The sequence below is a fragment of the Toxotes jaculatrix genome, chromosome 13 (genome assembly GCF_017976425.1).
Source record: "Toxotes jaculatrix isolate fToxJac2 chromosome 13, fToxJac2.pri, whole genome shotgun sequence".
Taxonomy (NCBI): domain Eukaryota; kingdom Metazoa; phylum Chordata; class Actinopteri; family Toxotidae; genus Toxotes; species Toxotes jaculatrix.
The window spans coordinates 1,164,365-1,185,993 of NC_054406.1; the positions used below are offsets into that span (position 1 = coordinate 1,164,365).

At 43.0% G+C, this 21,629-nt stretch overlaps 1 protein-coding gene and 1 long non-coding RNA gene across 2 annotated transcripts in view; both read right to left on the reverse strand.

The window, feature by feature from the left end:
• Positions 1 to 383: 383 nt before the first annotated feature.
• LOC121192469 lies at positions 384 to 4,218 on the reverse strand. The gene is made up of 4 exons (XR_005895195.1): positions 4,088 to 4,218; positions 2,547 to 2,745; positions 1,222 to 1,313; positions 384 to 747 (listed from the first exon to the last, which is right to left on the reverse strand). It is a non-coding gene; the product is annotated as an uncharacterized LOC121192469 (long non-coding RNA).
• A 5,710-nt stretch (positions 4,219 to 9,928) lies between these two features.
• The window catches only part of LOC121192343 (zinc fingers and homeoboxes protein 2-like), an 84,171-nt gene continuing 72,470 nt past the window's right edge, over positions 9,929 to 21,629 (reverse strand). The window contains exons 4-5 of the mRNA XM_041053992.1: positions 19,774 to 19,957; positions 9,929 to 12,548 (exon numbers count right to left, since the gene is read on the reverse strand). Coding sequence (XP_040909926.1) covers positions 19,777 to 19,957 — 181 coding nt within the window. The 3' untranslated portion in view covers positions 9,929 to 12,548; positions 19,774 to 19,776. The remainder of the gene's footprint in view (positions 12,549 to 19,773; positions 19,958 to 21,629) is intronic.

Sequence of the window (21,629 nt, forward strand, 5' to 3'; positions counted from 1 at the left end):
GTGCCTCTCTGTTGACGAGCAGCCGCCCATTAAAACATAATTCACACGTCAGTTCAGCTTTTGATTAAATTTCTCATAACACACGTCCTTGATTGCACGTCCAAGAAAACCAGCGGCTGAGGAACTCTGCTCCAGATGAAGAACGACTGATTTACTTATTACCGAAAGCAGAATCTGAAACAACATGGGTCATCACAAACAGCTGGAACACCTGGATGTGAACGGAATGCGTGAGTTGTTTTTGTGACTCTTCTTACATTTATTTTTCAGCACTTGTACCAAACAGACACAACACGACGAGCAGAGAACATGAATTTTTCTGTTTAAATTTTCTTTTTCTGCGTCGTCCAAAATATTTGTACGACTCGTTCCTTTGCTCCTGTCTGTGTCTTCTCATATTAAACAGCAGCTCTGTTATTCTGTGACGTGTGTTTCATCATTTTGTACAAATTGTGATACTCGCTGGTTGAACAACAGGAAGAAGCTCAAAGGGAGCGAGCAGAGCGGCCTCATATCGAGAGAAAACAGTCTTTTTACTCACGTATGAGCGGCAAAAAAGCTTTTCGGGCATCCAGCACATCTTCAAACAGCTGAATGAGACTGAAAACTGGAAGCTCAGAGAGCTCAAGTCTCATGATGCATTTAAACCACGGGAGGGTCGACTTCAGGCTGTGCAAAGGCTCGGATGATGATGATGAAGTTATCACTGTATCCATGTCTTCATCAGCTGGAGGTAACATTTGAAATCTGAGGGACAAAAAATGTACAAGTAGATGTGTAAGAGGGAAAAGGGTCACGGAAAACCACAGCACCAAATAAAGAAACGGTCACTTTTAGTTGGTGGATGATTTTAGAAAATTAAAACTTGTTTTGAAATGTTTTCAGCAACATGTCGTTATTTTTCCATCGCTTGTGTTTAATTGCGTGCTGTTGTGTAACTGCTGGGATTGGACTGTGACTGTGGATCCACTGGCTCTCTGCTCTCTCTGCTGCTGAAACAAAGGTTCTGTGGAAGCTGAACATCTAAAGATCGTTTACTTCACAGGTCACAGGTAAATAAATCTTAGGAAGTGAAGCAATGAAGAAGCTGCTGCTCGATGTACAGACATGAAGGCCTGGACCCGTTGTTCATCACGGTCCATTACAGTTAAAGTATTTACCATCAATGTCTGAAGGAAACTGATGAACCTGGAATCACTGTACATGACAAGTTGAACACACCTGTACTTTGGTCTCTGTGAAGCTTCGCCGTCTCTTCTGGGTCACGCTGAGGGTCACGCCTTTGTGGGCTGCGCCTGGCGAAGGATCCGGTCCTGAATTGAGATGCAGAAAAGCATGTGAGAGAGACCCTGCCAGCGGAAAAACAAAAACCACACCAGCTCCGAGGCGGCTGAGCCTCACCTCTGACCTCCATGTGGAAGATGCCCAAAAAGAGCGCGTCTCCACAGGGATCGACAAAGTATCCGATTATTATTCTGCACAGGGTGTAGATCAGTGGGAGGCGAGTAAGGGGCTGTGTCTGCGTTAATATGAGTGGAGAGATCAACACCCACCTATTACTGTGTTTTATTCCTGCTTCACATGCACACTCTCACTCTGTTTCTCTGCCCGCTCTGTATTTAGAAGCACAGCCGAGTTTCACTGAAGCGCGTTTGTTTTGTGACGAGCTTCGGTCACAAGTGCAAGCAGCTCTTTTGAACGTCTCTGAAGGCGTTTAGACAACAAATCAAACTGCCATGTTTCATATGTCGAGTCATGTCTGACCCTCAGATCGAGGTTCGAGTTCAGCAGAGAAAAAAAAACCTGCACACTCCTTGTTCTACCTGCAGCTATAATTTCCCTGCTTCGCTTCTGTTTTCACAGAACATCAGTGGGATTTTGCAGCTGTGAAATTTCTCATGAAGCCTTTGTTCAGGCCCTTGAATGAATTTTGCATCGAGGTTTTGGATTACAGGCAGAAGACGTACAGAGAAACCACACTGCTGCTTACACAAGCAGAGGTGATGCAACGACTCGGAGCCACTCTGAAGAAAACCAACATCCAATTACAGGCCAAACGGCGGCGTGAAGAGACACAATTACACAATGACAAATTGCATAAGCCTCTCAGAGAATTTCCGGCCATCTCCCGCCGACGTCCTGTGTGCATCTGACATATGAAGAAAATGGCAGCTGTGTCTCACTCGCCAATTAAGACACAGACGTTATGCAATGGTGTTTACTCCATGCAGCAGCAGATGCAGCCCGGCGAGGCGGCTGCTGTTTGACCGGTGATGTGTCGACTCTCTCATGTCAGCAGCAGGATTTCTGGACTCAGATACGTGAGACTTACTGTACATCTCGGCACAGCTGGGAGATAAAGCAGCGTAAAGAAGCTGGTTTAAATCCCTGGAGGTTAACCAGAGAAATCTAGGTGGAGGTTTCCTTCGGGACTCCTCGCCTACGTTTTTTTACATTTTTTTTATTCATGGTGAGAAGCTGAGCGCGTGTTCTATTTCTCAACAACACCCTGGTTCACATTCAAACACAGTTACACTTGTTCACACCTGGGAGCTGCAGAGTACAACCGCAGTCTGCTGCTGAAGATCCTCACAGGGGAAGCTGAAGGAGGGGAGGCCTCGCTCTGAGCCCCAGGTCCTGATTCCCCAGGTGGATGGGGGGTTGAAGCCAGTAGTCCATGCCTGTGGGCTGCAGGTGTAAGGAGCTCATGGTGAGACACGACGCAGTTCAATCGTATTTAAAAATCTGAAAGAAAACAAACATTTATTCCTTTTACTCATCAAACCTGCAAAAATGTTTTCTTATAAACTAAACTTAAAAACAAAATAAAGTGAAATAAAACAAAGCAGGTTTTCTTGCAGCAGCTCTGTGTAAAACTGAACTGAGGCCTCAACATGTCTGAGAATCACAAATATAAAGAGCAAACATCTGAACTTGGCTGAAGTAAAATTCTGCAAACAGCTCAGCTCACCACAAACTTTTTCACACAAACCGAAAAGCTCGTCAGCGCTTCCACACACGAGGCTCCTGTTTGTGCTGAGGGATAGAACGTAAAGCATGCAAACTAACACTGGCTTCTGAGGAGGCCTAAGTAATCTGATGTGGTGGATGCTGTGATCCTGTTTTCACACAGAAACATAGCTGAAGCCGAAGCCCTGACATCGTGACAGATACAGTAAGTTTAAGTTGGTGACTTGGTGATTTATCCGTGACTGACAGTGGGTCCCGTCAGTCACGAATAAATTACCATCTCACCAAATGATTTGGGAGCCTGACATGTCACCATCCACGCGTCCTCGACACCAAACGGTAACACTCACTGTCCACGTTGCATTGCATCATGTGATGTACAGGACAGCAGGAGCCAGAGGACTGTGTCTGCCGGGGACTGTGTCCGCCGGGGGAGCAGATGTGATAACTGCTGCTTTTCTTCAGTGTTCATGTGTGTCAACATCAGGACTCAGGACAGTGTTGTGCGTTTACATGGAAAACGTTTACATAGAAATGTGTTTTTGCAGCTTGATGTATGTTACAGTAAATCTGAGCTTATTCCTCTGATTTCACTTCATGTTTGCTCCTGAATTCTCGGCGCTCCACGTTCACAGGACTCGAGCAGCTTTGTTAGTGACACTTTACCTTCTTTTTAATTTCCCAATAATGCACCTCACCCGTAGACTGTCTCACATTTTAGCATGTTCTGCATGTCCAGCTGACCCGCTGTGCAATGAATTAAAAACTGTCCAGGTTTCTGAAGTGCACCAACTGATCACCGTCTCTAGTTGGTGCCACATTACACAGTCATTTCCAGGAAATTTATTAGAAATTACTGGAAAATTATTTGAAAAACTAGAGCAAGTTCACGTTTGTTCACACGTGTATGACTGGATTTTTTAATATCACAATGAGAAAAACAAACACAGTAAATCGGATTACTTATGTATAATACACAAGATATTTATGATAAATAAAAAAGTTTCTTTACATGAAGTAATAGAAATCATATCAAGGTTTGAATGTTCAAGCAGCATTCACCACTGGGAAGCCAACAAAAAAAACCCAGTGTTTCCAGTAGAGAAGACATATTTACCTGATTTCCCACGGGACCCAAACGCAGCATCAGACACAAAAAGTGTTTTCTGTAGAAATGTTCATCTTTCAGGTCGATTTATCTGCTGAGACACGAGCTCAAACCCCAAACACTCAACACACAATATGAATATTTAGGCACACACACACACACACACACACACACACACACACACACACACACACACACACACACACACACACACACACACACACACATACACTGCACACATCACTAGGAAAACTACACACTCACACACACTGAACACTCTGAGGGCACGGCAGCTTTCAATCCGCTGTGTACCGCTATCAGGCCGAAATGTGATTCCTCACCTTTATTCTTATTCATTTTTAATTTTTTTTACAGCCCCCTTCATTCTCATTGTGATTCCAAAGGCAGAGCTTATCTTAAATTAACACCAGCACCGTGATATCCTTTGAGAACACCGACCAGATATTACAGCGTGCCTGGGATGGGCTCAGCGACGTGGAGAACATTCAGAGGGAACGGGATGGAAATGCTAAACAGCCGAGCGGCAGGCAGGAGACGCCTCCCTCATCTTTCACAGCTGCACGCGGCGTCGACAGTTTCAAGGCCACAGAAGTTTTTTCTTTCCTTTTTTTTTTCGTTTTCCTTCCTCTCATCTCCATCATCTCCCTCTCTTCGTGACTAAAGTGGGTTTTATCAGGTGTGTCGGGCGAGGCTCGGAGCGCTCACCTCACTTCACCGGATCAGTCTGAATTGTGGATGGAGAGAACAGGAGGTCAGCAATGTTTGGAGTTTTTCTTTTTTTTTTTTGTATTTTTGAAGTGGTTCGAGCAGAGGATGAAATCACACCAACAGTTTGTTTACTTTAGTCCAAACCAGAGAGGAACATGTTGCATTTGTTGTGGTTTTCTGCCTCGGCAACCTAAAGACTGGTCTGAGTAAACACGGCATTGTACAGCAGAAAGGCTAAGGTCATAGGTCATAGGTCAAAAAATAAAATCTGGTGTTAGGAGTGAGTTTTACCAGGTGTGTCATTCTGCTGGAGAATATACTAAATCCTGTTTGGGTGCCACTTCCTGAAAAGGCACCAATAATAAAGGGTTGATAAGCTGTAACTACTTTATTAATAAATAATTTACCAATGCTTCACTGATCGATTATAAGTCATGAATAAGAAGAAATCTGTGGTTGGCAGGTTGTGGAACATCTTCCTATACAGCAGTGACCTAACACAGCTTCATTCCTAATAACACTGTTCTCACCTACGTGTTTTATAGTATGAAACAGTGACTGAAGCTCCGCCCAGTAAGATGACATGTTAACCAGCAGTCACTTCCAGGCCATTTTATAAATTAAATGTGACTTTACGTTAAATCCTCTCCGTGTCATCAAATCCCCTGAACGGCCGTGGCATCTTCAGCGGTGGCCACCGACCCAGTGACAACACAGACGCAGCGAACTGCAGCTGAAAGCTGTGAAATCAAAGGCAGCAATCATCAGAAGCCTGAAACCCAAACCTGCCCCGAGGTAAACGCCGTGAACACGAGTCGGTCGGGAAGCTCAAACAAAGCCCAAACAAACACACTGGTTTCCATCTTACCGGCTCAGATGAGAAGAGGATACTGGTTTCACTGCTGTACGTCCACTGCAAAGGCAGGCCCACGACATCTTTAGCGTAGCTTAGCACAAAGACTGGAAGCAGAGGGAAACTGCTAGCATGGCTCCGTCCGTGGCTGTAGTTACCTCATCTGTGCCAAAACATGGAAACCATACCAACATACCTCCAACAACACTGTGCATAAGCGCGTGTGGATCACATGACGTACACAGTGAAGAGCACAGGGTGTACCCTTTGAAAAAGGCTGTGTTTTATTGAAATACAGCAGACATCAACAGGTTGTTTTGCTGACCTGGGCAACAGAAACAGAGCCGGAATACTTTTCAAACAACGAAAAACAAAAGCTGATGGCTATTTTTTATCATTTTAAGTCCCCAAAACTCCAGAGACACGTTCGGTCTGTGGCCCACACCGAGGAGACGCTGCCTCGCTCTGAGACGCACGCTGGCTGACACAAGTGTGTCTGAAACTAAACGAAAACAATCGCGTGTCTCCATCTCGGCTTCTGACTTACACTCTCAAAAATGCTGGTATACGAAGTTAAAAATCAAACACACCTGGAGTCCTGGAGGGAGCGTTTGAAACAGTGTTCAGGCCTGTTTTTGTGCCCAGGCTGGTTGTTTGATAGTAGCAGTAGTAGAAGAAGCAGAACCTCAGTTATGAAGCAGGGCTGGCCTCAACGCCCCTTACAAAGACATTTCAGTGCACCTGGTTTCCCCACGAATAAAAATAAACCTTAAACTGTCCTCGTACACGGACAACGAACAACGAAATATCAGATTTGGTCTGTTCTTGGATTAAATTTTTGTCTGAGCTCTCTAACAGAAGAGTTTTTTGTGGTTGGGATTTTAAGTTTGTTAAATATCACCCTTCAGCTCTCCCCACTGATTCACTTCTTTCCTCAAATGATTTGAAAGTGCAGTTTGTGAGAACCCTGTCAGTACCTACAGCATGTGGATTTGCATTGCAGAAGGTTTGTGTTTGAATCCAGCATCACGGCCCTAACAATGTCTGAATCTTCTCTCAGACGAGGGAAAACTTTTGCATACGTCACGTCTTGATTGTCTAAATGTTTTAAAAACTCTAAAGTGACTTTGAACATGTTTTTTTTTTAATCAGTCAGAGCTTTCACCCCTGGCAACTGGTGTCTCTAAAGTTGTGTTCTTGTTTTCTTTAGGTGCCAACGCACGATTAAAAGACTGTCGACAGCCGAGACCGAGGACGGATCAAGACCCCTGAAGTTTACATCGAGGCTGGATCACAGAAGGGGTTTTCTTTTGTCCACACAGTCCTGCAGTTTGTAAGACAAATGACCTTCAGTAGTTACAGCTGAGGAGGAGTCAGGGATGTAATATGCTAAGTGTGAACCTGTGGGACACGGTATTACCCATAACACCTCGCCCTGATTTATACTTTCGCTTTGACTGTAACGTGTTTGTGTTAAAAAGAGACGGAATAAAAACAGCTGACAGTTCAAACTCCAAACTGTTAAAACCGTTAGTATCAATCATAAAAGCAGCTGTGTGGACAGAGCCTTGTTATCTGATGTAACACGTCAAACCTCGGCTGTACACATACATTTCCTGTCCTTGTGTTTTCAAGATTTTTTTTTTTCTTCAAATTCCTGGAGCAGAGTAAACTTCAGGGTTCAAGACGCGGCCCCGGCGTCGATGCTGTCGCGGTCTGCGTGGAAGCTTTCTGTGGAAACCAGGTGCACGAAACAGATAAATCTCAACATGAGGAAACAGAGCAAGTTTAAAGGAAACAGAGGAAGGACTCGTGCACACTAATCTGGAGGGTTTCATTCCAGAAAGTCCAACAAGTGCATTCAAAAACTGCGACCCTGGCTCTGGCTGCCCCTCGTTCCACACAGAGACATCGATCCACCTCTGGATCATAAAGGTCTGAGAACCACAGAGAGACTGAAGCAGCTCGCCGCGGGTCAGCAGAGCACATTCACATTTCAGGATCAGCAAGAATTTACTGTTTGTGGTGATTTAACTGAAATGACTTTCTGATGTAAATGCTGGTGAGACCCGGCCTTCAACAAGCAAAGATCATCCATCTTCCAAAACGTTACTGGTTTCAAAGTAAAGGCCTCAGCACAGCTCAGAGCGGCCGATCAGTTCCAAGTCAGTTTCTGGATGGCAGAGATTCGATCTTTCTCCTGCTGTCAAACAACTTTGCTTATTTTTGAGAAAGATAAAAGATAAAAGCAAACTTTTTCTCTGACAGATGTTTTTCTGTTGGACTCTCTCTCTCTCTCTCTCTCTCTCTCTCACCCCGGTTCCAGGTGTGCCCGACTCTTTCCTCTTCGAACATTCAGACAGTAAACCCACAACATTTACTTAACTCCCCAAAGCAAATACATTCAGTCATTCATCAGAAAAATATTCAATTAAAACTATACACTTGCAAAAATAAAAGTCTCTTGGAAGCTTTCTAAGGCCGAGCGTCCACCAGGAAGCTCTCTGTACAGCGCCGCTTTCTTTTCCTGGTTTTTGCAGAAGGACGTGCGGCAGCGCGGCGGAGAGCGTTAGTGATGATTAACGCCACACGATTAAAAAACTATGAAGACTTTAAGCCAAGAAAGAAGCATTTCATTCGACTCATACCGACAGCCGGGGCCTCGCACCAAAGCTCCGGCTGCCACCAATCGCTCGCCCAGTGGACGGAGTTGAAACCCCTCCCCCCCTCGTTGTTGTGTTGTGTGTTTGTTGAGGCCAGCCCTGGTATGCATTTGTAAATACAGTATTTCAGATATATGTAGTCTTATCATCTTTAAATCTGACCAGGACACTACAGCGGCAGAACCAATACATAAAGAAGCTCATATTTTGTTTTTACTATTATTCTTTTTTTGTCGGAATGGAACTAGATTCAACTAAGCCTACCAAGCCAACATGTAGTTATGTATTGAATAAAAGGCTATTTATCTTTTTTTTGTTTGTTTTTGTTTATTACAGGTGTGTATGATGGTGTGCAGGACGACAAAGAGAGAAAAAAATCAACAAAGAAGGGAAAGAAGAAAGGGAGGAAAGACGAGAGAGAGACAGAGACAAAGAAAGGATGAAAAGTAAGAGAAGAGACAAAGTGATAGAACAAGGAAGAGAAACAGAGAGAAAAAGAGAGAGAGATCAAAGTATGATTCAGGCAGCATGATTCTGGATTGTGGGTTTTTCTGTCAAGAGTGTGTGTGTGTGTAGTGAGATCGTTACCATTGAATCCTTCTGCGTTTGCCACCATTTTGACAGTTTCTCAACTGCTTTTGTTGTTGTTGTTTTTTTTCTCGATGTTGTTGTTGTTGTTTGTTTGTTCCTTATCGGTTTTAAACAAAGATCCACGACAGTCACTTGGTCATACAAGCATGTTCGTCGGAACGAGAAGTGCAGATTGGCTTAAGTTTCTTTTTTTTTTGTTTTTTTTTCCTTTGCTTTTCTTCAAAAAAGGGTTCCAGACAGAGTGGCTACGATAATAATAATAATAATAATATAATATAATATAATAATAGCACTTGACTTCACTTCAGCACAGTAAAAAAAAAAAAAAAAAAAAGAAAAAAGGTCCAAAGGTGCTTTTTTTGTGTTTTGTTTTTTAAATCTGATTTGATGTGAAGCGAAGTCCCCCCTCTTCCTCACTCCTTCCCCTCCTCCTCCTCCTCCTCCTCCTCCTCCTCCTCCCACCTCTCCTCTCCTCTCAGCAGGGAAGTGGCGGGCGGAAGTCCAGTGCCGGTGAGATGAAGAAGAAGTGACTGAAGTATTGCCAACTGGTCTGTCTCTTTTTTGTTTTTTGTTTTTTTTTTGTAGTGGTTCCACTCTGGTTCAGTACAAAAAGAGAAAGAGAGATGGAGAAAGTAAGAAAAAAAAAAACGTTGCATGCACGCACGCATTCCACTGCTGGCACCGTTTTTTAAAAGTCCATCAAAAAAAAAAAAAAGAAAAAAAAAAGAAGAGAAACCGAGTCAGAGGGGTTTAAAAAAAAAAGGAGGGTTTTGGGGGGACGAGTTGCTCCCATTTTACAAAATGTAACAAAATGTTTTCCCGCAAAATTTTACAAATCTGTAGCAATACAGGAAAAACAAAACAAAACAAAACAAAACAAACAAACAAACATATATCCTATTTACAACAAGAAGAAGAAGAACCCTTTTTTTTTTTCAAAAGTGTAGTGAGAATGCAGCAGATCCCAGCTTTGGCACTCGGCGTTTGTGTTTGTTGTTGTTTTTTTTTTCTTGTTTGTTTGTTTGTTTTAAATCCACCCCGTCGGTCAGTCGGCGTGTACAGTCAGACTGCTGCTGCAGGCACACATTCAGTGCTCCGGTTCACCCTCCTCCTCCTCACGTCTCCACGGCAACACAGGTCACGCACATCACCTCAGCCACAAATGTCCGTCCATCCATCCGCCCGAGCTCCCGACCTGCTAATCCCCCTCTCACGTGACGGATGCTGCTTCCTCCAGACCGACGGAGGGGTTTAGGGCCTTACAGTGAAGTGCTGATAAACGACCAAGTTTCATCTTAAAGGGGAAGTTTACAACGTTAAGATGCAGATAATTAAGGTTCAGGATGTTCAGGACAAAACCAAACCAAGCTTCCTCCCTCTGAGGTGAAGGTTTAGAAAGGTACAAATGTTCTGAATCATTCATCAAACTCCCACTTAAAGGGAATGTTGAAGTCTCCTCCTACTAAAGGGAGCCTATCCAGACCTCTACATACAAATCAGCCCTCTCCCTCTGAAGCAGCTGCTCAGGAAGCTAAAGTTTCAGTTAAACTTAAATTTAAGTCTCCATTCAAAGAGCTGGAGTCAGAGCTCAGACGATGGAAACATGGAGAACAAAAGGGAAATCTGACGGAAATCTTCTGTTGGTTTCACGTCTTAATGCAAAGAAGGTTCTAGTCTCCTTCATCGCTCCACACACGTGTCAGGTTTGATTTCTTTCATCACCACCGGCCTTACTGGTATTTCACTTTTGTTCGCTGCCCCCTCTGGTTGAATGTTTCCAGACCAGCACCAGCGTCACTGATTACTGTTTAAACTCCCCGTTAAAGGGAACGTGAGACTCACGACGATGGTGACCTTCAACATACTAATCAAGCCTCCTCTTAAAGGGAAAGTTCAGTTTGTAAACAAACCAACCTTATTGATCTGATCAATTACAGAGCACCTTGAAGTAAAGGGATGGTGAAGTTTGTTAAGGTTAGGGATTATTAACCAAAGTCTATTTGAAAAGCAAGATCAGGATTAGCCATCTTTTTTGGTGAACACACTGACTGAGTCCTGGGGTTGGAATCTTCTACTGTTACTACCAGGATGTCCCAGTGTGGCAGGGAAAGTCAAAACCTTTCCAGACACTGTCCATAATTTTGTCACAGAGGCCAATACAGTTCCCAACAGTCCCTTGTTTGTGTTACTGATGCTTTGAACCTCGAAGACTCAACAGAGGAAACTGAAACACAATGGGATATTCTGAAAGCTCAGGCCCATGTCTGAACAGAAAGCGTGGTGTTAACAACGCTTTGGATTAAAGGGACGTTTGTTAATGCATTCGTCCTCCTGGTATTTGGACAGTCTCTTAAAGGGAAGGTTCAGTTCTTCAGGAAACACTGAACACTGTGTCCCGTTTCATATCACACACCGTGTTAGGACGTTTTGTCCTTCTGAAAGTCAACTCTGCCGATGAAGACCATGTGATACGACTGAAAGCTCAGAAAATAGTTGACATTTCCAAGTGTCTCCAAAGTTGAGACTGAATTTGCTCAGAATTTGCTCATGTGAAGCGTACAGTGATTTCACTTCAATGCTCAGTTGGTGCCGTACCTTTTAAACTCCTTGTCAACATTAGTCCACAGTGTGCTGGTGTGTATGATGAAACTGGGACACTGAGGACATGTTCAGGAACCAGTGCCATTTATCTTAAACTACATTAAAGGGGATGCTGATGTTAAAGGGGCAGCAGTTTCTTATTTTTGTGACGAATCGGTTTGACTAACGTGTGTCTCTGATAAACACCGGTGACATATTTTCCACAAAAAGTTGTTCAGCTTCACCAGATTTGGTTTCCAAGCCTCCAAAAGTAGCTCTAATAAAACCCACTCCAGGAAAGTTCAGGGATGATAGGGACCGGTATGACTGATCAGAAACCAATCCACCTCTTTAAAGGTATTTTTTGGGATTTTAAGAACCATGTCCTTCTGAAGAAAGACAGATTCCACCTTAAAAGGAAGGGCCTGTCACACCTTTGATCACTCGTTATGATTGTTTATAGCCTTTTGAAATCCTGGCCTCACCTGCGAGCTGCATCTGAGGTGGTGTTTGTGTGCTGAGCCTCGTCTCTGCGGATACAGGGTGAAGATTTGCTCCTGTATTGTACTGTATTGTAACAGTATTGTAAAACTCACATCAGTGTGAAAAATGAAAAGAAAGCAGCAATTTGAGATTCACTGTAAGGGAGGGCAATTTCAATTATCCTCACAGACCGTGACCCTGAATTTCTCCTTGCGCTCTTCAGATTTCAAATTGGGGAGCGTGTTTACGCCTCGCCAAAATAAAATCTGCCACCCCGGAGCCCCCCGTCTTATTTAAACTCAGCTTTTTGTAGTGAACGTCACATCTGTGGAGGGGTTACTTCAGGTCGGGAACTGACGAGATTACCTCTGACATGACGGAGGAGGATGTTGTGCGTGATCTGCAATGCGACAATCAAAAGATAAAAATCGGTAAAAAAAGAAAAAAGAAAAAAATACAATATCTGATAATTAAAAAAAAACTCTTCTTTTGTTGCTCCATTCTTCGGTTTTTCCTCCTTCTGTATGTTTCCAGCAGCAGTGACGGCGATGGCGGCAAATCCTATTCGCACCTGAAATGGACGAAGAGAGGGAGGGGGGGCGGGGAGAGGGAGGGAAAAATGCATTAAAAACTGTCAAACGTTTCCTGGCACAAGAGAAATGTCAGTTTCACAAGAACTCAGATCATTCCCACCAAAAAAAAAGGAAAACAAAAAAAACAAAAGAGAGGGGGATTAAAAAGCAATTGTTGTGCCAGGATCCGGTGTTCCCGGTCGCCTGGTGCTGCTGGGAACTGGGACACGTTGTGAAATAACGGCTTTCTCATCGACGGCAGACCTGACCGGCCGGCGCTCTCTCTTCTAATCCGTGTAAGAGGGAAACTGTGTTAAAGTTGTGTTTTGTGCGGAAGTGATTAAACGAGGCTCGCGGTCGCTGTGATTACAGAAACAGGACAATGGACGATAAAACACACACACACACACACACACACAAAAACACAAACACACAAAAACAAAAACAACACACGGATTCAGCCTTTACACAAAAAAAAAAAAATATGGGGTGAATCTGCTGCTCCCCTCGTCTTCACAGAGCTTTACACAGAGTCTCATTTTTCATCTGTTCACCGTTCTGGTTCACTCTCTCCGCTCTCATAGCGTCGTGTTCGGCAGCTGCAGGCAGATGTTTTCAGAGAAACATCTGTTTAAAGCCCCCGCCCACTTCCTGCTCAGCAGCAAACAGCAGACAGACTCAGTCAGAGAGCAGCTGCTGAACGTGGAGCAGCATTTAGCAGCTGAAGAGCCTGATGTTTCCCTCAGGAGCTGGTGGAGACCAAACACAGAGCTAAAAGAGACGGAGCACTGGACTGAGAGTCCTCAGGTGGACTCAGAGACCGCTCCAGGTCATGATCAACAGTCATGTTGGTCTGTAGCTGCTGGATGTGGAAATAAGCGATAAGCTGCTCTTAGTTTCTGTTCTCTAACAGAAATATAATTTTCACTCAATTCTCCTTTGTTTTTTTTAGTCACTGTTAAGTTACTGTTAATACACCTCAACACTTCCTGCAGATGTTTTCAAATCAAAAGCCTATACCGAATTTCTTCTCCCTGTTCTAATCTTCACTTTCCCACGATGTCCAAGTCCCTACATTCACCACATCTGACCAGTGATCGCTCTGCCTGCACCACTGGAGCGAGTTTCAGTCTCTGAAACGCTTCCTCCCAGCTGATGCTGATGATGTGAGACTCAGCACAGTGATGAAGTCATCAGCTCAAAGTTAAAGGAAAAAACGAACCGTTTCTGTTCCGCTGTGAACAGCCGTTCAATCAGCTGTACGACCAGGCAGCGTTACACAACATCTGATGATCAGCGTGGCTGACAGAGTGTGCGTCACACCATCTTCACACAGAGACGACAGAGGCCTAAAACCACAACATGCAACTATATCTGAACAGTTTTCCAAACTTCAGAAGATCGATCTTAAAACGAGAAATGAAAATTCCAGATTCATTTTCGGGCGTCTCAGGCTGACTGACTGAAGTCAAGGTCGTCAGCTAGCTTTGCCTTTTTTCTAAAGGTCATCTGACTCAAGTTCAAGTTCAACTTTAATAATTCAAAGGATTTTCACTTAAAACCGAGACGCATATGATACAGACCTAATTCAACCCTCTCAGCCTTTTTCAGAAACACCAAACTTGAGTTTTATGAAGCGATGTTAAGACACGATTATGGAAAGAGTGATTAACTCGCTCCTCGTCGTCACACGTGTTGACCAAGGTGATTAATGAGACGACTTCCACTGATCTGAGATGATAAATCACATCAGTGTGATCGTTTACTCGTTACTGCTGCCTCCTCGTGCTGAGGAAGAAAAGAGTGTTGAAGTCGTTTTCTAAGGAATAAGTACAGTTTCCACACACACTGATCTCAGACCAGTGGAAGCTGAGCCAAGGGCAGTTTGACAAGTACACTTGTCTGTAGCTAGCTGCCGCTAATCACATGTCAAAGATCCCAGGATTATCCACAAAGTGCAAACGTCCAAAAACCGATGCTCCGCCTCTGCATGATTACACGCAGCCTTCGTCAACAAGAAATGGCCACGCCCACGAAAACGTTGCGACGGCTGGTAGTCAGCGTAGCTTCCAGAGACAATGGCCTACTGCGTCCACAAGAGGGCAGTGAATCACGAGATGAATGCAAACAGTCAGATCAGGTCGTCTACGAGGCAGGAAGCTGTTCTGAGATCAGCTGTAAGGAGAGACATCACTTCTACAGCAGTATCGTTCTGTTTTTAGTTTTATCTGGTAAAACATCACCTGCCCTGCTGGTCCTGACGACGCCACACCGATCTGAGCTCCGGAGGTTTTTTAGTTAAATATTTCAGCTGCAGGTTTCAGTGAAATTTGGTAGAAAGTTTGTCTGAGTGTTTGGATTTTGGTGCAGATCCAGATCCAGTTGTTTAAAGGACGTCCTAACACTGGGTTATTTCCCTCTGTGCTACTGCACAGAGCGTTGAATGAAAAACATCAGCGTCGTGAGTGTCTGTGTGTATTCTGATAAGAAAAATGGCAGATAAAAATATTCAGAACTCCTTCTTTTATTAGTCTCTGTTAGATTTAAATTTTGAGGTCTCTCTCAGAGCTCTCCGGTCGCATATACCGATAATCTTACTGCCTTTTGAAAGCACGACATTGACATTACAGCCGAGGAGGAAAAACTACAGGTTCGCTGTAACATCAGAACTCCAGCTTTGGGTGATTATACCTTGAATAAACTTCTGGCCAGTTTCTGGCTTCAAATCAAAGATATTTCTCGAAAAAAATAAAAATAAAGCCTTCAAACCTCCACTTTATTAAAACTGATGGTACAAAATTAAAACAAATTCTGGGTTATATTTTAAGATCGTGGTTACCTGGAAACCGGTAACTTTCAGTGTGTGTTGCCTCTGTTTTACATTATAATAATGACAGGCAGGAGAGAGGCACTGCAGCATTTTGGCAATTAAGCCTTCATCCATAAGCTACGACTGTTGATAAGTTATTATGGGACGCTGTGCCGCGCTCTGCTGATTAAATGAAGCCCCGAGCTGCTGTGATTAGTGAGACAGGACAATGGATGGTGCACACACACACACACACAAACTAGTCAAACAGACACACACCCCCACACACACCCCCACACACACACACACACACACACACACACACACACACACACACACACACACACACACACACACACACACACACACACACACACACACACACACACACACACACACGCATGCTGGAGACATCGTACCACATCAATTTGCGCTGCAGGAATTTGTTTTTGCTCCATTAATTGTTACGACTCCTTAATATAATAATATTATCTGGTTGATACCATCACTCTTTATCACTCTTTACTGGTGCTGTGACCTCTGACCCCCCCCCATGTTTGGAAAAAAGTACGCTTAAACTAAAACTGAAGGAGAGAAAGACCGAGAAAAACAAACCTGATGTTCAGCTGCTTCCACCTCACAGAATTCAAACATCTCATGCATCCTTTTCACGTACAAACAGGTTATTTTGTGATTTATTTGCTCCTTTCACAACATTTGCCCTTTCAGTTCTCTTCATTTTTAAAATGTGTGAAGCGTTTTTTTGCAGCCACCTCTTGTAATTAATTTCAGAGCTGTTAATCTTAATATTCTCAGCAGATATTCGACTCTTTTATCTTCCATTTACATTGGCCTTCTCCCCAAAAGAACAAACTTGTGATTAATACTGAATAATATCGGGGATGTATATTTCATTTTTCTTTGCTGAATAACTATGTCATAAAAATGTCCTGTTATGAGAGCTGAATATGAGACAATCTGTCCTCTTTGAGACGCAGATATTCTGAGAGATTATGTTGCCGACTTTCCCTCATGTCAGGTTTTTATTGTATTTTATTCAACATCTCAACATCAGAGCTGCATCACAAATAAAAGCCAGGTGAGCTGATCACCTGTCCCTCAACGTGCCCCTGATATGTTTTACGTTTTCGATGTAAAACTCTGGTTAACGTTTCACGAAAGAGCGTTTCTATGAGCCGAATATGGCTGAAGAAGCCTTTAAGAACAAGCCTGTTAGGACGTTAATTTCAGAGAATTTGAGTTCGACTCTTAACTGGAGCAGATTTTTCCATCAGGAGTGTTCGGTGGATTCCAGCGTTCACCTGCCACAGTCAGTAATTTGTGAGCCAAACTGATTTGGAGAGCAGAATTCAGCCTCCAATCATAACTGGCACCTGAACCGAGCGTCTGGCAGAGCAGACGAGTGTGTGGCCGCAGTCACAAACTGCCAGAGTTTAGATAGCAGCTCATGTTAATTCATCATCCTGCTCACAAACCGAATCCCATCTACCACAGCACCTCCCCGCTCTCCTGTTAGAAACACTCACGTGATGCGTTTCACATGTTTCACTTTACTGCTGCTTCTGAAATTAAACTCAGGCTTTAACATGTTGGACATTAAAAGTTAAATTCTCTAATTTCTGTAAAGGATGACCTCCATGTAAATACACCACACGAAGGCTGTGCTCAGCTTCTCGGTCTGATGTGTGGGATGGAGCAGAGAGGTGGAGAGTGGAGGAGTTTCTGAGAGCAGCTGCAGCAGACTGAAGAAAACCTCCACAAAACTCCAGCAGATACAGAAACTCAGTCTGTTTCTGCTCTTTTGTTTTGTAGAGAAATTAATATTACACTGATTTATATTATATTCTGTTACTATGGACTACGACTGTGCACAGGCCCACGGTCCTGGTACGCAGCTTCATATCCTGTCTCAGATTGTATTATAGTTCATTATAAAACGCTGTGCTGTGTTTTGGTGTCCCGTAAACCTTCAAACTCGCGGACGTTAGTTACTCCCGTTGAACCTCCTGGATCATATTTCATTGTCTCACCTGAACCTGAAACTGTTTTCAGTATCAGACCAGACCGACTTTAGCTCTGCATGAGGAGCTGCAGCCTCTCACTGGTCTGAATAAGGCCAGAGAGGGTTTTCAGTGCAGATGGCTCTGGCAAAAAAAACAAAAAAAAAAAAACTCAACAATGAAAAAACAAAAACAAAACAGTGCTGGGTTGAACCCGGCTCAACTTTTGATGTCCAACACAAGGCTAGTTATGAGCCTGGAAAAAAAAAATCGGTCTCTCTCACCCAACCTCACGCTAATGCAACTCTAAAATGGCTGCAGGGCTCCTTTAACACTGCGAGTCAAATGATCAGTGTACACCGGAGAATTTTTTCTATTAGAAAGTCAGATTTCCACATCATTTTCCACACACTTCACTAACCTGAATTAAACGCTTGCTTCTGCCTGTAAGAACATAACTTTGGTTTTTTACCCTGTGTATGGAAGAAGAAATGCACGTGCACTTACTGACACTGTGATTTTGTGGAATCAGACTCTGTTGGTCAGTTTGGTATAAGGTTTATTTTACTTTCATCTTTAACACTGTTTCACTCTCTGTGCTTTTGTTTTTGCTTTCATTTCATTTGAATCGTACGTGAACGCATTTTATTTTAAACTGATTTTATGTTTTTATGTAAACCAGATCGCATCAACACACAAACTGAAAGTGTCAGATTCTAAAAAAACACAACACTGACTTTTCTTTACAAACCCCACGGTAACTGTAGGCTAATCAAAATGCTGCATATTGATTATTGATTTTTGCTGTCAAGTGTTGATTTTGAAGGCGTCCAAAAGTAGTGACATTCTCTCAAAACTGACGACATGAGAAGTTGAGTCTCCACCTTGTTTGTTTTTGTCTTGAGGAATTCATTTGAACAGATTCTGTTTTGATAAGCAAAAGCTGCGTAGAAACATTAAAACTTTCCATCTTCTGTCAGAACAGACAGCAGAGGGAAGAAGCAGCCGACTCTGTCGTCACACTTTGCCCCAGGCGGAGCCTTTTATCTATCAAACTTTGCCACACCAGGGGGTCTGCTGCTATTTTTGGCCTCCAATGATAGTTTTTTTTTTCTTCCTAAATTTTCCTGAAGTTGGTGTTTGTTGCTGAGCAGTTGTAGCCAAAGCTCACACAGCTACACACACAGGCGGCGACTGGCTGGAGCGGTTTTGTTTGTTGCCCGGGATCGAGGTGTTGGCTTCAACACTAACAGACTGGGGAGTGGAGGAGGGACGCTGGGGACCAACGGGGGCCTCGCTGAGTTAAATCTCTTCACTCTTTGTCCATGTGAAAACCTGCAGCCACAGATTCGGTTTCACAGAACAGGCTGCAGATACCTACCCCGTGACCTTTTAATGGTTAAATTCGAGAGAACTTAAAGGCAGATTTAGGACAGATCGTTTGACGAGATTTCGTTTGACAAGATTTCGTTTGATGAGTGGCACAAAGTTCAGATATGTTACTGGCAATAAAATTCAGATATTTTTCTGTAAATCTAAATCTTATTTTTTATGTCTGAAGTTTTGTATTAATCCTGCAATAACTGATTTTTGAAAGCAGCAGAAACAAGTTGTGAACACAGCACTGACACTTCTTCACACTTGAAGTTGTTATGCTAAACCTGTGATCAAACTGTTTCTTTTAACATCCAGCAGTTACAGATCAACATGATCCTTCACCTGAAGTGGTCTCTGAGTCCACCTGATGAACCTCAGTCCAGCGTTCCCTCTGTTTTAGCTCTGTTTTTGGTCTCTACCAGCTTTAGCTTCACTGCCTTTGCCAGCAAAGGCAGTGAAGAAGAAGAAGACAATTAGCAGGTAAACATGGATGTAAACAATTCAGGTTTAAAATTTTTATGAAAAATCGGCTTTGCAAACGTTAATGAGGAAGAAGCTGAACAGACTGTTATTAAACCATGTCTCTTTCATTATAGACGTGTTGCTGTAATCACTGATGCTCCACTGAAAAACAAAATTCAAGCTTCACTTTACTGCTTGAAACAAGATCATTTAGTATTGCTGACATTTTTGGAGCATTTTTGAATAAGCGACTAATCATTTAACTGAGACATAATCATCACTTGTATTGACAGTGAATGTAAGTCAGACGCAGGTCTGATTGAAAGACAATGTCCCTCTGACATTAATGAACTGTCTGTGCTCGGTGCATTCAGGGCCTTTATCACACGTTCCTCAAAGGGCTTACTAACTATTTCACCTACTTTCTTCTAATCAACAGTTTCATCGCAAAAGGTTCAGCAAAGATCAGAGGCTGAGGCGTGTAAACCCGGCACAACTGTTGAAAAGCAGACAATGCACCGATACAGGGAACATCAAACATGACTGTTCTCTCACTGTTTATCCAGTCAGCCTCCCAGACGTGTCCTCCGTCATCTTCCTGTCTCTGTCTAGGAGCAGCTCCCGTCCTCTCCGCGAGCGTCCGTCCTCCAGCCAGCTCCCAAACACGTCCCGTGCTCCTCCCACGACTCCCCCGTTCTGTCCCCCGTTCTTCAGCTCTGCCACGTTCTGCTGCCTCAGTCTGTCAAACCAGACCAAACCAGTTAGAGTCAACAAAAAGTTACTAAAACTGGGAGCATCCGGATCAGCCACATCGATACGTGCCCACTGATATTCAACGACAGAAACCTTAATGGTACTCACACTGATAATCCCACATATAGAACTCTACTTGCCCAGAGGACACTGGCAGGTGTTTTGTTTTAAAGGTGCACACAAAGATATTAGTAAAAATCTTGGACGTAGAAACTAAAAATCTAATCTATAATTAATTTCTACAGATTTTATGAATGTCCTCTCAGTCGGCCCAAATAAATGCTGAAAAACACAGTGAAGTCTAACAAATTTGCCATTTAATTAATTCTAGCAGATAAAGAGACAGGGCTAACAATTTCTGAAATCTGTTTCAAGGATTTCTGTTTTTCAGAAATGAAGCCAGCTGTCAATCACTCGGATATTTAAGGGACCGAGGTGATCGCTCACCATCAGATTTAACACAAACAGAACATTTGTTTTTTAATTATAATGAAGAGAAACTAACACTCAAACTAATTCAGTTTAATTTTCTTCATGTAATGTGAACACTAAGAAAGTAAATCAACTGTAACCATCATAAGTGCAATTATAACTGGCACAAACTAAATGTCAGGACTTTATTCTTGTTTTTTTTCAGTTTTAACTGTTTAAAGTCTTTAGAAGCTTCAAGCATCATTTATTTTCACTGAATTTACCATTAATAAGCAGCGAGAATGACTCTGCGCTGTACCTTTACATTGCTGTGTCATTATTTCTCTTGCTGTCTGTACATTTCACATTGTAGAATTTATAAAACCAGCAAGAGCCAGCAGGATTTCAGTGTGCCGTCAGTGCAGGTTCAAACTGTGGTGCTTTTCAAAGACTGAGGCTGAACCCAGAGCTGACTCATGGGAAGAATAAAGCTCTTGCCAAAATTATTGCGGAGATATTGGTTTCCAACCTAATGGCTCTGTTATTTGACCAAAGATGTCCCAAGCTCCTGGAAAGCACGGCAGATTAAATAGAGTCCCATAGATTTTTTTAGGTTAATGTCCTGAAAACAACGTTAATGGGGCAACTGGAAAACAACAACACAGCCCCACTGAGGGGAAGCAGAGATTTAGTTTGGATGCACAGGTCACCACAAAAGGTGTCGATGTGTAGAAAATGCTGCTGAGACTGGCAGGGAGGCCTGTGAGCGAACACATCAGGGAGAGGAACCGTTTCCATGAACTCAAAACAGACAATCTTCAAATTTTGTAATTTTATCTTATTCAAATAAAACGGACTTGATTCTTCAAGATATGACGGCCACAGTTTAGGATTCGATCGGACGTGTTCCTCAGTCAGCTGCAGCAAATTATTCACATTCTTTATGTAAATCTCGAAACACAGCAGAGTAAAAACACTCCATTACAAATGCTGTCTTTAAAATTGTACTCAGGTAGAAGCTCAGAAGCAAACTGAAAAAGCAAAAGGGAAAACTGTGAATTTGTGTGGAATACAAAAGGGATAACAGCACAAACTGTGGACCGTGCATGCAACAAGCACTAGGTGGCAGTTTATAAACATCATTTCCAGCCTGAGTGTAGTTTCTCTTTAATGCGTCAAAGTAAAAGCACTATTAAGAAATTTGAGACTGTTAAATTAAGGTGAGAAAGATTTACTGTATGTTTTAG